Here is an 18,531-nt window from a genome sequence, read left to right on the forward strand (position 1 = left end):
ATTACAGTGTATTTGGGACATAATAAAGTAAGTTTCCACCAAATTTCGTAGAAAAAAAATACATTTTGAAGTAGATAGATATAAAAGACCAAAAACTTGGTTTTTTGAAATTTTCACCTAAATTTTTAGGTTATGTGAAAAAATTGTGAATACAAAAGTTGTAGAACTTTTAATTACCTACAACTTTGCCATTGAACTTTTTTCTATAGGACTTGTAGTTTTGTCGGAAATCGAGAGAAACCATTTTTTTCTCTTAAAAGCTCCCCCCTCCCGCTTCCCGAACTCGGATTGACCGTAATTTATTTTTCCTTACATTTTTATCATATTCCCCTCCTTTTCTAATGGGTTTCATCCGACTGCGATTTTTTTTTGTTTCAAAAATTATCTACTCTAGTCTATATTGCTACATAGTATAAAACAAAGATGCTTTCTGCAATCTGCCTTGTCTGTCCTAAGTATCTTTAAATGCTATGATATTTGTTTTTTTTTATAGATAGATTGATTCAAAGGTCTATATGTATAAAATAATGAGTGATGCCAGGACGGGGCTCTAGTTTGTTTTAAAATATAGATTATTTTTGGGCATGCTAGTTTGTTTATCGCCCAAGTCCTAATGTATCTTTAATTCATGTTGACTTCTAAATTTAGATTTCAATGTTTTTGCCAATTTAGTCATATATCCACCATTTATGCCAAAATTCTGTTTCTTCGGTATAATAAATAAGGGTTTTAAAATAAATAGTGTAAATTAAACACAGAAGAAATGATTATTCTTTATTATTTCATTTTGTAACTAGTTAAAACATAAAAAAGGACAATAAGAACATTATTACCTAATCTTAAATATATTATATTTATCTTAGATATAATATAAAAATGCTCAAAATATTAATTAGTGAGACGATAAAAATAATTCACATTGGCATTGTAAATAATAATTTAGTTTTTAATAATTTAAATAAATACTTACACCTAGATTTCATTGTTCTTCCTAATTAGCTAGGATAAAAAATAATAACATCTTTTCAATCTTTTGCATAATTTCTATACACATAATAAATAATCATTATCATTAAGATTTAATAAAAATAAACATTAATATATGTAAATACAAATCGATTTGCGTGATTACACTATTTCTTGAAATGCTATCAAGGCTGTTGATGACCAATCACATGACCAATGAAGGCATTTATTCTTAATAAATGACCTTCATTGAAAAATGCCTATAAAATATATTTCAGTATGCCCAATTTGTGTGTATTTGATTGTCATTTTCTTATCTTATCTTGGAATTTTCCAGTTTTATCGCCAATTAGTCGCAATAGCAAGCATCTTTAGTGTTACTGCTGATCCACGTCAAGTATCTGTTAACTCTAGCGTAGACGCCAGGCTTTCCTGGTCTCGCACAGCCTTCTCCCCAGGATACCACACCTAAAGAAAATTAAAATTTTAATTTATAACTTTGATTTGGTTATTGTTTTATAGTTGAGGGAATAACAGGGATTTAAGAAATGATAAGATGGAAAGTTTTTTTAATCATCACTGATTCACTTGTGGATTCACTGCTTTAAATGGCGGATTTTTTCGCCAAATTATATTTTTTTCTAACCTGTTATAGTGGGGTAGGTAGGTATCAAAATGCCACTTTATGCTTGCAATGCTACATGGGCCAATAAATGAAGCAAGATAGAGCAGTGATTAATTTTCATCCAATTTCAAAAAAGAAGGAGGTGTTCGATTCAACTGTATTTTTTTGGGTTGCTTACTTCACAACATATTTTTTTTTATTTTAAAGCTAATTTCTCCCCTGTCGACTATTTGAAAGACGGTTTAGATTTTGTAAAAAAATATTTTTTTTTTCAAAAACTTACCAACAACTTCATAAGCCGCGTTCGTATTCAGTACATGCAAAGGGCCGCCGGAGTCCCCTTGACAAGCGTCACGGCCGCCCTCGTCGTAGCCCGCGCAGATCATGTTGTCCGTTATACGGTTCCCGTATGATGTCATACGGCAGGCCGAGTTTGACATTATCGGTACTTGGACCTGAAAAAATGTAAAAAAAAAGTGAAGGCAGAGACAAAAATAGAGTAGAGCTATGATAACGTTTGTGGGTGATGATGATCGCTGACCAATTGACCATCAAAATATGACAACTCGGCTGCCCGCTCTAACATACTCATTTGAAACTCATAAAGTGTTGTCAACGAAGTACAAAGAGCGTGTGTGCCGAGCACACGCGTCAGAACTTCTTTGGCAAGTTACAAAGATACCAAAATCGTCGCTTTACTCCATGACGTGACGCGCTAAAAGGTTCACTTCCAAAATATGTTTTCTTTTTCTTTTTACAGTTTAATTTTATCAAATTATCATGTATACCTCCTGAAGTGTGTTAGACACAGATCCGCCTTCCTCCGTGGTTCCCCACCCAGAGACCATCCCGGTTTCGTTATTATAGTTCGAGTTAGCGGCGGGCAAGCAAACTGGCCTTGCTCCGATGTCATTCTCATCTGAAGTATCGTCGGCGCCCGTGCCTGCACGTTTCTTCAAAGCGTTGCTGAGGTCGATCTAGAAATGAAAAACGAATTATTAGTAAGTACTTAGTTACTTACGTAAAAAAATACGAATAATAATTTAAAAAAATATAGAAAAAATTCGATCACAGAAACATTCGAAATTACGAATATTCCAATATATTATTATTTCTCTGCTTAAACTCTTCTATTTTTTACAAGAATGACTTGTTTTCATGGTAAATCAAGCAATGTAGGTTGTGAAGTAGTCATCCGCCAATTAACACTTAGAATACTGGTGGTGCAACCCAAGGTGCAGTTTTTAGCTTTTTATCTCATTTAAATCATCGTATTTAGCCATGAAACTTAGTTTAATTCCTATTAATAATTATCTAATTTAAACAAAATAGAATAAGTTAACTTCTTTCTCCATAAAAATAATGCAATGAGTCTATGAAGTTCTTACCCGTTTGTCCATTTTCAGGATCGCGATGTCGTTATCATAGGTGTTAGGATTGTACAGCCTATGTCTAATGATGCGAGATACGTTTCTGTCCACGGTCTTCGTATCATTTGGCTGGGATCGGTCGTGTTCTAGCAGGCGGATGGTCATCTTTTCTTTGCGGAAACTGTTGCGAATCAAGATTATTATTATTAAATAATTTTTATAGAAAGAAAATAGTTGCAAACGTTATTGTTGGTTATGCTAATTGCTATGTATTTAAGTCGCAATATTTCCTGTAATCGTTAAAATACAAAAGTGATGATACGCGGATCAGAATTGTTACTGGGAAACTAAATTTTTTGCGCCTACAAAAAAATTATAGCATACACGTCGATCAAAGTTACAGCTCGTAAAAGAAAATTACAACATGAATATAACGTATAGTGTTCAATACGTACCCAGAAGTACAATGCGCAGCTGTTAACACATACAGATCAGATATAAGCGAACCTCCGCAGTAGAATCTGCCGCCGTACATAAGAGCTACCATCCAAGGCAACTCTAACGTCTTGGTTTCAGAACCACCAATGATACGCCGCCGAGTGCGGGCTATACCACATTCTGTTGGAAAACCAATTTTTTGAAAGGTTTTCGAAGAACATAACGTATTGTTAGTTACTTGTTAAACAATAGGTTATAGAAACTTAAAATACGTTGGTAACCAGCCAACCGAAATAAAATAAAATTTAGTTAAACTTTCAAATAACAACATAAAATCTTCAAAATTACTTGTATAACAGCATAAGCAGGTATATGGAAGAGTGCATTCTGCGTAATAATTCATATTCAAGAAATGCACTCGGCAGAATTGCTTGCATTCCCAGTTTATTCAAATAACCAGAATGAGTTAATTTCTATGTTTATCAGGGCCGGTTTAAGATCTCTAGGCAATGCACGTTTTCGCTACGCTCTTAGGTATTTCAATTGAATAAATTCATAATGAAATTTATTCATTTTTACCTTTTCACTCATAGACCTTTTCTCTAAAATAAGTATTCTTCAAAGCGAAAAGGCAGGCTGGAACTTAAAAAGTGACCTTCAAGTTTCACGTCCATTTTTTTCGTTAGGAGAGACATTTCAAATTAGAGTGTTCAAAATTGGCAATGTATATACCTACTAACAAAACTTTACAGAAATAAATCACTTTTTACTCGGCATGTGATATATTGGTACAACTTACGACAAGCAGGACAGTCTTCAGGAGGGTCATTAGATGGTGTCACCGGAGGATTCACAGGTGAACTCGTCGTGCCGCCAATCCAGTTATTAATCCATTCAATCAGGTTCTTCTCTTTGTTACCATCAGCTTTCTGCTCTAACGTGTGCGACCACGCTCCAAGTATACATAGCAGTAGGATTAGGTAACGCATCGTTCTGAAATTGGTAATTCTTTTTATTTGGTTGGTGGGGTTAAGGGTAGGTGTATGTTTTCTTTAAATTAAGTGTTGTTTGTGGTGTATACGATTATAATCACCCATTTCGTTCAGTATATATATTAGAGAGATGATCTATTAATCGGTTTCAGAGAGAATAATAAAAAAAACTTTAAATATAGAGTCGCTTGACTGTCTGTACCAGTAGGTATAAAGCAAGAAAATTTGACTTGTTTCGTTTTTATCTCAGTCGTTTAATTTAAAAGCTTTAAATTTTTGCAAACACGATTTGAATAGCCTCTCAAAACTTTTTATTTATTAACTTTCACATCCATTCTTAAAAAATTGTTCCGTTTAAAAATTTCTAATCAACTAATTAGTCATAATTTTGAATTTTCATTTCGTCAACTCGATTATTTATGTTTACATCTCGAATTAGCATTTGGTGATAATGAATCATCGGATGTGAATAAGAAACTGTATTTTACATCAAGTAACGAAGAATCAAGGACACCGGTTTGTGTACACCGGTCAAACCTGGTCCCGAGGAGGCAACATACCGCTATGCCAATCACTCATCCTCGGATATCGCGGAACGTTTTGTTGCCGCCAAAATTAACCTCAAAAGCAGTTAATTTTTTTTTGCTAAGCGAATTGAGACCACAGAGTCATAAATGCGCTATGAATGGAGAACCTCCTTCGTTTTTTGCATTACCTAAATACTTATACGCTTTTTGAAACATATGCTTTGCAAATTACCTAGACACTTATGTTTTAATGTTTTTCAAGTTAAAGAAAAACATCTCTGTTCGAAATATATAATAGATAGACCGGGAGATACTGACACAAAATTTCGAGTCATTTGTAACAGGATGGCGGTTCTACAGGGTTCTTAGTACGCAATGACAAAAAGAAAAATGATGGTGTGAACGCTGGTACCGGCGGCTTAGTCGCGTGGGCGTTAGTCGAACTCATCGGAAAATAGCGAAAGTCAAACGATTTGTAACAGTATGGCACTTATTTTTCCTGTAAGTTTGAGGATTAACGAATATAAATACAAAATTTCAAAGATCTAGGTGTTGGAAATCTTCACTTATATAAATTAATAATAAATTTATTTTTCAAGTATGACAGCACTTTTTCCCCCTACTAGAAGTATGGCAAATATAATAATGGTCACATTTTATCAAATACTCTCCAAAAAGCCAAATGCAATACTGGTACAAAAAGATAGGCGAAATAAAAAAAATTTGCAGATTTTCGGCGGTATGGCGACCATTTGGAATCGTCCGAAAAGTATGGCATGGCGATTTTCGTAAATGGCTGCACGACGATGGTTACCTGTGCAAAAGTTAGCTTGGTACAAATAGTTTTTTTTTTTTTTTTTTTTTTTTTTTTTTTTTTTTTTTTAGGTGTATTTGTATAATAGAAATAAAAATGACCATTGCATAACAATTTAATCGAACTCTAAAAGATACAAGCAATCGAATGTTAGGAATGCAAAGACGTTAAAATTAAAACTCGTCGTAACCTAACACCTGATTTTTTATCTATCTACACACGTACATATTTAAATACATAAAGTTTCCTTGTATTCGTCACAAAAACGCTGTGAACATTGATGTGGTTTCATTCAAGAATATTCATAAATCATCAGAATTATCATCAGAATTAAATTTATTTTATTTTTTTATTTATTTCACCTTACCACCACCAATATAATATTACAATGTAACAATTTTAGTCTTTGAAATCATCAACAAAGATTCGTAGGTATAAAAGGCACGAGATAAACTTTGTGACATACAAAATATGCTTGTTCTTAGAGTATAAATACTGAAATTACATACAAAAAAATGCCATAAATTAATTAAATGCTTAACTCATACATAAATTAACTAAATACACTCTACTATAAAATTCTAAAAACTATCCACAACAATTTATTATTTAGTATATTTAGTATATTTATATTTATATATTTACCTCCAGACAATTTACAAACATCAATTAATCTATTTCAGTAAGACATAGTAATTATTACAAATAAACATAAATTACTTCCCTCCGTGCTAGTCGCTGACGCCACTGTGTTACAGTAGGGAAGTTTATTTTTATTTTATTTTTATTTATTTATTTTTTGCAAAGTTTACACTACGGTTTAAAGATATAAAACTTATGAGGATAAACAATAATTAGGTAACTTTAAGTAATACGTGTACTAAAAGGCACTAGCCACAAACAGTTTTTCTGTCTCGTTGTAGTCGAGGCTAAGCAGAAATTTATCCAAGGATTTACTGCAAAGGTATCTACTCATTTCTTTTATTTTAATTTTATTGTTAATGTAATTATACAAATAGGGAGCAATATAATATGCAAAATTTTTCGCAAAACGAGTTTTACAACCCGGCACACAGTAAATCTCTTCAATGCGGGTTTTTCTTTTTGTAACAACGGAAGAAGATGGAGGAACTGTGTGCTGCTCCAGGACTATTACTTTGATAAATAATTGCCTCACAGTCAGAACGCGGCATTCGGTGTACAAGAGATTTGTTGGATATCTAAACGGCTTAAATTGCAGTACTTTTAAGATACATCTCTGTGTGCGTTCGAGCTTAAGAAGTGTTGTTTTGTTTGCGCCACCCCAAGCCGAGATACCATAATTAATGAGCGATTGGCACAAAGACTGATAAACGATTTTGTTCGTGGTTTCATCCTTAAGGCGTCTTATTTTTTTAAAAATTGGTATAAGTTTACGTATTCTACTTTTTAAATCATCTATTTGCGGCTTCCAGTTTAAGTTTTTATCTATTGTTATCCCTAAGTATTTTATAGTATCGACAGGACAAAGAGTATAGCAATCGCAGTTTCCTACATTTAAGCACGTATGCGCCTTTATGGTAAAATTTTGGGGAGGTCTATTATTATTTTTAAGAGAAAAATTTATATATTTAGTTTTTGTAAAATTTAAAGTTAAAAGATTATGATTTAGCCAATTTATTACCAATCGCATGCCTGATTCAGCTGCCAAACGAGCAGATTCCCATGTCTCCCCTTGAAAAACAATAACAGTATCATCAGCAAAACTTATTAACTTCGCGTCAGGTATGTGTAGATTACATAGGTCATTTAGGTATATTAAAAAGAGCGTAGGGCCGAGTACCGATCCCTGAGGAACGCCAAAATTTATGGACCGCTTTTGACTCCGTACATCACCAATTTTAACAAATTGAGTCCTATTTGATAAATAATCTCTAAACAATTCTAGAGGGGTACCACGAATTCCCATTGATTCAAGCTTTGCCAGGAGCAGGGGGACAGAGACAGTATCGAACGCTTTCGCCAGATCCAAAAAAACACCCAAACATTTTATCTTCCTGTCTAAATTGTTAGCAATAAGAGACACAAGAGTATTGATAGCATCACTAGTCGATTTTTTTGCACGAAAGCCAAATTGATTAGTTGAAAGTATGCAATTCTTTTCCAAATAATTAACGAGACGCTTGTTAATAATCTTCTCCAGAACCTTTGATATGGTTGGCAAAAGTGAGATAGGGCGATAGTTGGTTATACTGTCTCTGTCTCCCGACTTGTAAATCGGCACTACTTGAGATTGCTTTAAACGATCAGGAAACACACCCGATGATAAGCATATATTGCATAATTGCGTGATCGGTGGGCCAAATATAGCAAGATTTTTCTTTAAGAAAATAGATGATATGCCATCATATCCTGAAGCATAAGTGTTTTTTAAAGACAAAATTGTACTAGTAACCTCCACTATATCTGTTTCCAACAAAACAAATGAATTAAGTGAAATGGCGCCTTGATTATTTTTAGATTTGAGCTGAATTTCTGATAAATTTAGTTGATTTAAAATATTTGATGCTAATTCATTACCTATATTAATAAAGAAATCATTTATAAATTCAATAGAATGAACTGGAGTGTTCTTAAGTTTTAATAAATTTAAAGCATTATCAGGGCTTTTTAATGAGTTACTGTTTATATGGCAAATGCGTTTAATAGTTTTCCATGACTTTTTAATATCTTTTCTGTTATTATTAAGCTCAATTTTATCATAGTTGTTTTTAGAAGTATGTAAAATATTACTGCAATGATTCCTATAGCGTTTATATATGAGTTCAAGTTCCTTATTATTTGGATCGTTTTTGTTTCGGCGGTGTAAAATATCTCTGAAACGTATACATCGCAGCAAACCTGGTGTAATCCAGGGTTGTAAAATAGAATTTCTATTGGTTTTTTTAAATAATCGGGAGCTATCGCTTATAATATTGCCAACGGTATCAAGTAATGAATTAGTTAGACTATTAGGATCATTTGTAGATAGTAGATTGTGCCAATCTACCAATGAGAGTAGTTTGGAAGCTTTTGAGTAATTTATATTGGTTGTAAAACATGTTGTCTTAGCTATACTAGTTTTTTGTTTGTTAGAAAAAGTAAGAAATATTGCAGAATGATCCGTTATTGCAGACTCACATACAAAAGTAGCCACTTTTATATTAGATTTTACGAAACAGTGGTCAAGACAGCTTTTACCACGTGTAGGTAAAGAGTGACTTGGTAAGAAACCGTGACATGCAAGAAAATCTAGATATTCGTCAGATCTTTGATCAGTGTTCTCATTACTGATGTCAATATTTAAGTCGCCAATTATGTAGATATTAGGAATAAACCTTAAGTTACACAATATTAAGTCAAAAGAATGCAGGAATTTGTCTATTGTCGCAAAAGAGGGAGATCGATAAATACAAACAAAAGCATATTGTTTTGCAATAGTTATAATTAGACCATCAGCATCATCCAAATTTGGTTCAACAACTTCGATATCAGTAATATTATTACGTATGTACGCAGTAACCCCGCTGTTTTGGTTTATATGTCTTGTAGTGTTGTAACTATGATAGTTCTCTAGGGGTGGAACAAAGTCATAATTTTTTAGCCAGCATTCAGTAAGTATTATTAAATCGCACTCGAACGCACAACGTGACAGAAAAACCTTAAATTCCAAGAAGTTTTTATTAATACTACGAATATTTTGAGTAACAATTTTAAAAGAGGAATAAGAAGAAAAGTTGCTATCATTAAGAAGTTCCGGATTAGCAATTAAACAAGAATTACCCACTCCAATCTCACTATCAACTTGGTTCCCTAGTGTTTCCACATCGTTTCTATCCATTTTCCAATTTAAGAATGTATGGAAAGTATTTTTGACAGTTATTTCTGGGGATGAGTGAGTAATATTTAGTTTTTTTGGGTCTTCTTGATAATTTTAGGTACTCCATTGAAGTATTTTATACATAGTTCTTGTTCACCTTCTTCAATGCGACGATTCATCTCTTCTCTTACTGATAATAAATGGGATTTTTGCGCGGGCGTTTGGTCAGAATACATAAAAATATTTTTAGGGAGTTTAGTTCTATTTCGCAGCAGAACTCGGGGAGTGTCATTCGAATTAAATATCACTTTTATCGGTCGACTTTTATTGGGAATGAATTTCCCCAACCGTATGCACTTTATTGGTTTAGGGCAATTTTCGTATATTGTCGAGATAATTTGCAAAACTTTTTCATAGTCATATGTGGTTCTAGAATTAAAATTTGTATCAATTTTTTCCGAAATACCGACCAAAATTACATTTTTTTCACGCTCATTACGCTCCTTCAATTCCGAAATTAAGGTTTCATCAATAACGCTTGTTGTTTTTATTTTGTCGTGATCAGGTAATAATTTTATTTTTTGAAAGTTGTTTTCTAGGGTTGAAATTCTGTTTTCTGACGAGATTAGACTAGAACGAATTTTTTGAGAATCACATTTCAAGTCATTTATTTCTTGGGTAAGCGATTGCGTTACCGAGTATATGGCAGTTATATCTTCTTTAATGCATGATATCTGTTGGCTCAATTTAGTTAAATTTTCATTTTGATCTTTGGCGAATTCTTGGAAAAAATTCATGATTTCAATACGAAAATCCGCTAGGTCTTTTTTAAAATCTTGTTCATACGTGCGCTCCTTTCTTTTCCTTATGTTAATATTTGAATTCTGTGTTTCCTCCATGCCGTATCCACGCAAATTCGGTGTTGATCCGCCTCCGCTACCGCTGCCGCTTATAAATGTAATACTCGGCGGCGTGTGTTGCAAACTCATAGCGAAAACCTGTTTGTTATCGTAAATATACTGCACGGGCGTTTAGTAATAACACTTCACTCTTAGTATGAATGTACTTTTGTATAACGTCAATGGCAGGTTCGATGTAGACTACGTAAATGTTCATATAACGTTTTATTAATTAATATAGCTCAACACACGTTATTTCAATGTAGATAACATCCGTAGTGAATAGTATCGACGAGTTTATAGCGAGTCAGACCGTGTACAGGCGCCGATAACACGAGTGCATCGCGCTGCGGCCGTGCGTTAACTCAAGTTGAATAATTGTTTTTTTTAAATCAACACATTCGCGTCGGTATGGCGGGCTGTAAGTCATACCGGAAAAGTATGGCATGACACTACCGCCTACTTCTTTTTTATGGGCTATCGGTAAATTCTAAAATTTTTGTGTTACAAATCGTTTGACTTTCGCTATTTTTCCGACGAGTTCGACTAACGCCCACGCGACTAACCCACCGGTACCAGCGTTCACACCATCATTTTTCTTTTTGTCATTGCGTACTAAGACCCCTGTAGAACCGCCATCCTGTTACAAATGACTCGAAATTTTGTGTCAGTATCTCCCGGTCTAAGAACTTAATGTATATTTTGTGCAAAACTGATAAAGCGATCTTTGAGGTCCTATAACGGAAATCGTGCATATGTTTGGCCTTGATTGTGCATGGGCCTGATACATTAGCATCATTATGTCCATATTATACGTAAATAATGTTCCTAGTGAGCCCGCAATTTGATTTCTTGTTGCAATTTATTGTAACCTGGTACAAAATGGTCATTAAAGTCACATACTTTATCCCTTCATTCAGTTTTATTGTCGTGTGGTATGTGACCAAAATGTAAATAGATGTCCCTTTTATTATTCTATACATTACGTATCCCTGACTCGTTCTAGCGATAGAGAGCCACTTGTTTTCCTGTTACTCTAATGCAAACATTAGAAAGTAATCAATTAATCATAAACAAACGTAACAGCATTAGTTTTTTTTAATTCATCATTGGTAAAATATAAATACGTTTGACCTTTATTTTTCGTTTTTTTGTAATAACAAAAATACGCGAACTGTGAGGTCTTTAACATGATTATTTTAAAGATAACGGTTTACGCTAAAACCGCGCTTTCCTTATAAAAGCTCTATCATGGACTTGATTTTATAAAATGTATTTTTATAAGACCAATTATTTACTTTTGTATTTCTGCGTATTATTTCATACAAAAAAAAAATTATTTGCGTTTAAATAATTATTTATAATGTAACTAGTACCTACTTTTATTATTTTCTTCACACTAAACATATTTTGCGAATTTTCCTAATTATTTTAAACCACGCAAAAATTAACAATTTATACTTCGAAAAGCTTACCTAATTCTATTTCAATTCACACACACACCACATAAAATAATTAAAAAAATAAACTGGACGGCAAGACGGTCTCGATAAAGGAAGACGAGTGACCACTCGCGAATCCGTGCAGGTCGTGGTAAGGATAGAAAGAGAGAGAGCTATCTCCACTTTCACTCCGTTTGATCCTGGATACAAAATGCATCGGCACCAACCCGTACCACGGTTATAAGGCGCCTAGAATGCCTGTAACAAATACCACAACAGTTACAAGGTAATTTCAGTTGAATCATTATCGGTTTAATGGATATACGATTATTACCATTTTTTTCCTTTATGGGCCTGTAATCTGCGACACGCGAATCGACCTACTGATGAGGATAATTAGTTATTATACTCTGTACATACATATGACAATATATTATCTCTTAATTTATTTTAATTCTTGACTATTATATTTGATTTACCGTTTGTAATTTGTATATCTATATTCTATGCGTTCATGGGTTTAAAACCTGTAAACTATTATTTTACCTAAACCTAGTTATTGTTTTAATATAATTATTAATTTATAAATAGGAATGATTTGAATTTTTACGATATGATTTACTTAGAACTTAGAGTCATAAATTATTATTACATAGATCTGTTTATTTTAAATACATTTTAAGAACTTTTTGACCCTCTTAAAAATTATAAGCTAAAAATCAGATGAGCAGTCTTGTAAATAATTATTATCAGGCGCTTCTTTTTTGTTATATTTACCTATACATATTCGTAGTATATTATTATTAGTCTGTGACATATTATATTATTATTTAATACCAAATTCAGTGATCCAGTTAGTTAAATGGATATTCTTTATTACTTTTTTATTAGTGTAGGTATTTAATAAATGTCTACCTAAACATAAAGATTTAAAACGTTTAGTTGGTTCAATTACAATATAAAATACTGTCGTATTTTACGCTCATATTTCAACAAATTGTAAAAAAGTTATTTTTCTTAAGATGTCACAATAAATATTTTTATGCCTTGACCCCGTAACTTATAATAATTGAGCATCATGAAAATTAAGTGTACGGTTTTTTATGATTATTCAAAGTTCTCAATATTTCGGTAAACAGTTACGAGTGAGAAGCGATCACCGTTTGAGTCATCATCTTATTAATTTTAATATTTTAGGCTAAATATCTTTCTATAATACATATAATATATCAACATAATAAATTAAACGTTGTTTGATGAGGAGATATGAACTTATGACTTACCTACTGAATTTATATATTTGTTACTACAAAATACTCCGTAAAAACTACGTGGGTACGCAAAAAAGCGACATTTAAAAGTGCAAAAAAGCACTTTAATTTTGATTAATAAGTAAAGGTAGGTACTACCTATAATGAATGTGGCATAGAAAATTGAGTAAGTACCTACCGACCTAGTACATAGTATAAAGAGAACTAGATATGTATAGTATTTTAGGGTAGAAAAAAGCGGGGACGGAATAAGTAGGGAACGCTCTACCTTGTTAAAGATAATTTTTGAACTTTTAACTTTTTAGAATTAGGTACTCTTTTAACACATCTTTAATATACGCTAAAGTATAATTATTATTGCCTCAATGAAATAAAAAAAAACGGATAGTGTGTAAAAGTGTGACCGTTATTTTAAAACTCCAGCTGATGCAAATTTTTCAATTATTTATATGTATATAGAAAAAGTTATGTGCTTATGATTGATAACACATCTAGACATGAATAACCTTCTATGTAAAAACCTAAACCTGAAAATAGTTGTATTATAGTATTAGGCATGCATGGTGATGCAGGTGTTTTATTTTGGCGGGAAAAATAAGATGCTTCACTAAATGACACACGTTTGCTTTCTTTCTACATTGAAACTATGTTGAAATAGTACCTATCATATTATATTATGTTTCCTTTACGATGATTTGGTAGAAATAAGAGAATAATAAAAAAGATGCTGATAAGCCACCTCAATTTCCTACAACAATCAACAAACGATAATTAGTAATTACATTACCTATATCTAAACTAAGGATGCATTAATTTTGCTCTATTTACCTGAGTATATAATATGTATAATAAAATAAACACAAATTAAATTCATTAGTGATTAGACAATTTTGTACATCGGGGTCGTAAGAAAATATAAAGCAATTTCATATAATTATTTAGGATTAGGTATTATTGCCTTAAACAACAACCAAACAAGCGTAAATATGATACGAAACCCCTTTAAATCTGTTTTGCTGTCACATTCAGCCATGAAAACATAAAGGTCATATAAAAACTAATTAAAATAAATCCTTATCACTGTAATCATCGGAAAATTATACAATACGGTTTTAACTGAAAACCAGCGCTGATATAAGAATTCAGCCATGGTCAAATCAGAATATGTCATACAAGCAAATAGACCAAGACCACGCTTGTCTAGATTATGTAGACCATGGTTGCAGAATCTAGACCATAGGTACATGGTCAATTGAAGATGCTGGTCTGGTACCACGGCCACAAGGCACAAACATAGGTACATAATTTCATTGTCAGTATGTATCGTGGCTTATTTTCAAATAACAGTTGGAATCAGATGGAAAACTTCAGCTGTAATTTCTATTAATATTATCCCTTTTCTTTACTAATATTATAAAACTAAAGAGTTTGACCAGTAGTTCCTGAGATTAGCGCATTCAAACAAACAAACAAACTCTTCTGCTTTATAATATTAGTATAGACTATAGATTATATTTTAAATACAAAAATAACTCTATCTGTCCGTTTTTCTGTCTTTCTGTCTCTTCTTCACACCTATAGGTACCACTGAACATATTATGTACCTATAAAATTTGGTAAAAAGACAATTTGAGACGTGGCAATCTCACAGGAACGAGAACTAGGTATGCGGATTTTCCTTTGACTACGCGGGCTAAGCCGCAGGTGGTAAGCTAGTAGTAAAATAAACTATTGAATAAACAGCATGTAAGTAACTATGTATGTAATTTTCCTACTGAACATGAAAATTGATGATCAAGGAAAATGTTAACATTTTCTCTTCCTATTGGCCAATGCAAAATTCCTATCGAGTCGTCTGCCTTTAATTTTCCAGAAGGCCTATAATTTAGATCTAGTTAAAATACAAAATAATATGTAAGATATACAGTGTGTCCGGAGTCCGGACATGACATACCAATATTTGAAGGGGCTATTCTCCAGGTATTTTTATCGACAATTCAACCCCTCTACAGTCCCCTACCTCACCCCCCTCAAAATGGTTTTCGAATTTTTTAAAGTATGTTTCATCACTCTTATCAATTAAATTTGTTTAGTGGTCCCTAGAATAACTTGTTATTGTTCAAATAAAACCAAATTTAGTATTTTGCGACACTCACTTTCGAAGTTATTACAATTTTCATAAATTCACTATCCGAATTGATAGGTTTGCCATTTTGAGGGGGGTGAGGTAAGGGACTGTAGAGGGGTTGAATTGTCGATAAAAATACCTGGAGAATAGCCCCTTCAAATATCGGTATGTCATGTCCGGACACACTGTATTTTCAATGGTTGTCAAAAGTATGATACTTCTTTTTGGAAAATGCATCCTACTTTTCCTCCAAACATCTCAAACATAAAATCTTTATTACTTAGGTAAGTAGGTAACTATTTGAAATTCTTTATTAAAAATTGGGTAACTTTCTCGGAAGCTCGCAATCAAAGTACCAAACTTTTTCACGATTGCGATTTAAATCAAATTTTATGAGCTTCAAATAAAACACAGATTACATACTTACATAATTTTTATTTGGATTATCTAGTGGAGACAATAATTTATTACAAGGTCCTCATTAAATTTGATAGTTCAGTATATAAAGTAGAACAAAACAAATACCATGGTCAACAAATATGCAGGCGTTTTATCAGGGTTCAGCTAACTGCATTCTATTACGAATTAAATCGAATGTGCGTTACGTAAATTATTAATAATTAATCTATATATAACTAAGTACCTAACTACCTAACATATGAAATGTCCTTTCACATATTCTTGATACTTTCTTTTTAAGGGCATACAATTTTACACCAATATAAACTATAGGTATTATTACAATCAATAGCACTTTTAGAGTTTGGTTCTTTTAGAGCACGAGGTCATACGTTTTAAATTCCAAAAAAGAGGTAAATTTTGGCGCTCCTCAATTGCCTTGGTAAATAATGCGTACAAAACTTTCAACTTAACACGTACAATATTTATTCCTTTTTTTACGACAAGACTCCAAAAAAGTGACAGTCGCGTACATACGCACTCATATATGCAAAGCTTTCATTTGCTCTCAAAGAAAATCTTTCGTAACATTAGTTACATAAGACACAATATCTCACATGACATTAATTAATATAATGTTCCAATAAAACAATTTAAAAATAATTGACTAGACTGTACAATAACTGAAACGCATAAAACAGCGCAATTTTTTTATTTTGCGTATGTTACAATGTTGCCGAAACATTCTCCAAACTGATGTTAAAGGTGTCCAGTGTCCTTATTCGTAATCTTAATAACATTTATATCAACCAAAATTTCTTAGGTATATAAAAAATGAACTTTAATCAAAGTAAAGCAAAAGGAGGCCAATCTCGAAAACTTCAAGCGATCATACGTAATATTGGTGCATATCACCTAGAGGTTGCATCGTTATCAGCATACGGGTCGCCTTGGCCCACTTCGAATCTACACTGAATCATATCTACAGCTCTTTCCATCACACACACCCACTAAATCGCCAAGGCCGATAATGTTTATTTTCATTTACCTCAAATAACAATCATTTTTACCTTAAACAATATCGCTATCTGCCCTTACCATAGCTTCCTATTTGTTTTTAGATTTAGTTCGACCTTAGACACATGAAACATAATTAACATTGAAAAGAGGCTTATATTTACCATGAATGGTAAAGTTGCTATTAGCACAAGGAAATAAAGTATAGCAAAAGGTACCTAATATCGAGAAAGTAGGATGGCGCCAATACGTTGCGACTTGCGCCGTCCGCTATGTAACTTATTAAATTAAAATTAGTGTGATCTCATTCGTTTTAATACTCACTCATATTTTACGATATTTTCAAACGTAAGAGTATCGATTTGAAATTATTTAATATCAATCCATTTAACCCATAGGTACATCATAGTACCTATAAATATTTTTGTTAATTGGAGCAATGCTTTCTCTTTGATCCATGTTAAACGTACATCGGAGTGACAATTGACACCTGAGAATCAATTCGGAAAGCGGTTGTTTATAAAGCTCTTATGGTAGGTCATATGTACAACTGCGCAAAAGCCTGTGTAACGAAATATCGCAAAATTGCAAAATATTGAACGTCTCTTTAGTCCTGGAATTACGTAAACAGTTGAGCAAGATTGTCCAAATGTAAAAGAATTAAAGTGTACCGCTTCGTCCATCCGGCATCGAGTGAAACTGCGTTGATAATATTGCATAAGAGCTTCCACCACGAGGAGCAGCAGACCTATAGGCATCCTGGCACGGACGACTGACAGTCAATCATCACTTACCTACTTACCCACTTCGATGCTCTGATGCAAATTTCTGTCAACTAATGATATTGTGTCAATGACCACAAATATTGCAGTCGTTTGTGATGTTTGAATAATATTGGATCAATATAGCATTATCACTACGGCGCAATCAAATCGAAAAGAGGTTTCTCGCCATTACAGTTCCTACAGCTACGCAGTAACTATGTATTTTGTAATCTGTGCTAATACTTCGAGTATTACTCCTTAAAAGGTTCCTGATACAGAATGAACTGATTAAAATTTAAATGGATGCGAAAGGAACAACCACTCAAACACCTATTAAAATACGTAATAAGCTAAGTGCATTTCGTATTAAAACACATTGCAATCTAAATTTGTCATTTGCAGACTAATATGGACCAAATAAATTTTTTTGTTAATTTGCAAATTCCATAATGTGCATGTAGAATCTGAATACTACCAGTACATTTCTCTTTTATTGATAATGCGCAAACTATTGTTTTTATTAGTGTGTTTAAGCTTATCCGAGTAGGTACTTTGCATGAATTTGGCTGATACTTTACCGTTTATTATCTGTGTCGACATTTGGTATCATTTCTTTCCTTTCCTGTATCCGAGAATATTTCAATATATTTTAGTGAGTGGACATGATAACTGTTAACAACAGTAACTACAATACGATAAGAAATTTAGGGATTTTTTTATTTTTATTCGCCTGGATTTAATTATGAATTATGATGCCTTACTAATACTATATTTATTTTTATAGTCGCAAAGGATTCACGGACCTAAAGCTATAACATAATCAAAACCACTAGCATAAATGCAAATTATGCATAATGTGTTATTCTACTTTTTCCATTACACTATTGTCTTCATAAAAAAAATAATCTTGAAATATATTTACATATTATAATGTACTTGAAGAATGCAAATTTATTCATAATACTCTTTTGGTCCACTTTCAAAACTCGTGACCTATATCTCGCTTCCGAAGCCCATTGCACCTGGCTGCCGATGTAAAGA

At 32.7% G+C, this 18,531-nt stretch overlaps 1 protein-coding gene across 1 annotated transcript; it reads right to left on the bottom strand.

The window, feature by feature from the left end:
- Window positions 1–761: 761 nt before the first annotated feature.
- Window positions 762–12,104, bottom strand: LOC149908608 (trypsin-1-like). Its single transcript, XM_090102076.1, has 7 exons — window positions 11,945–12,104; window positions 4,199–4,392; window positions 3,417–3,579; window positions 2,980–3,142; window positions 2,380–2,568; window positions 1,875–2,046; window positions 762–1,434 (listed from the first exon to the last, which is right to left on the bottom strand). The coding sequence occupies exons 2-7, from the start codon at window positions 4,386–4,388 to the stop codon at window positions 1,316–1,318; spliced, it is 996 nt and encodes a 331-aa protein (XP_089958202.1). The 5' UTR covers window positions 4,389–4,392; window positions 11,945–12,104; the 3' UTR covers window positions 762–1,315.
- Window positions 12,105–18,531: the final 6,427 nt, after the last annotated feature.

This window comes from Colias eurytheme, chromosome 5 (assembly GCF_061535395.1).
Source record: "Colias eurytheme isolate Ceu_HAF_F1 chromosome 5, ilColEury1 Martin Lab GWU primary, whole genome shotgun sequence".
Lineage (NCBI taxonomy): Eukaryota > Metazoa > Arthropoda > Insecta > Lepidoptera > Pieridae > Colias > Colias eurytheme.

Coding starts and splice junctions, on each gene's coding strand:
- LOC149908608 (XM_090102076.1), bottom strand. CDS start 4,388: ATGCGTTACCTAATCCTACTGCTATGTATACTTGGAGCGTGGTCGCAC. Junction 3,143..3,416: donor GCTGCGCATTGTACTTCTGG/GTACGTATTGAA, acceptor GATTCGCAACAG/TTTCCGCAAAGAAAAGATGA. Junction 1,435..1,874: donor CGCGGCTTATGAAGTTGTTG/GTAAGTTTTTGA, acceptor AATTTTCTTTAG/GTGTGGTATCCTGGGGAGAA.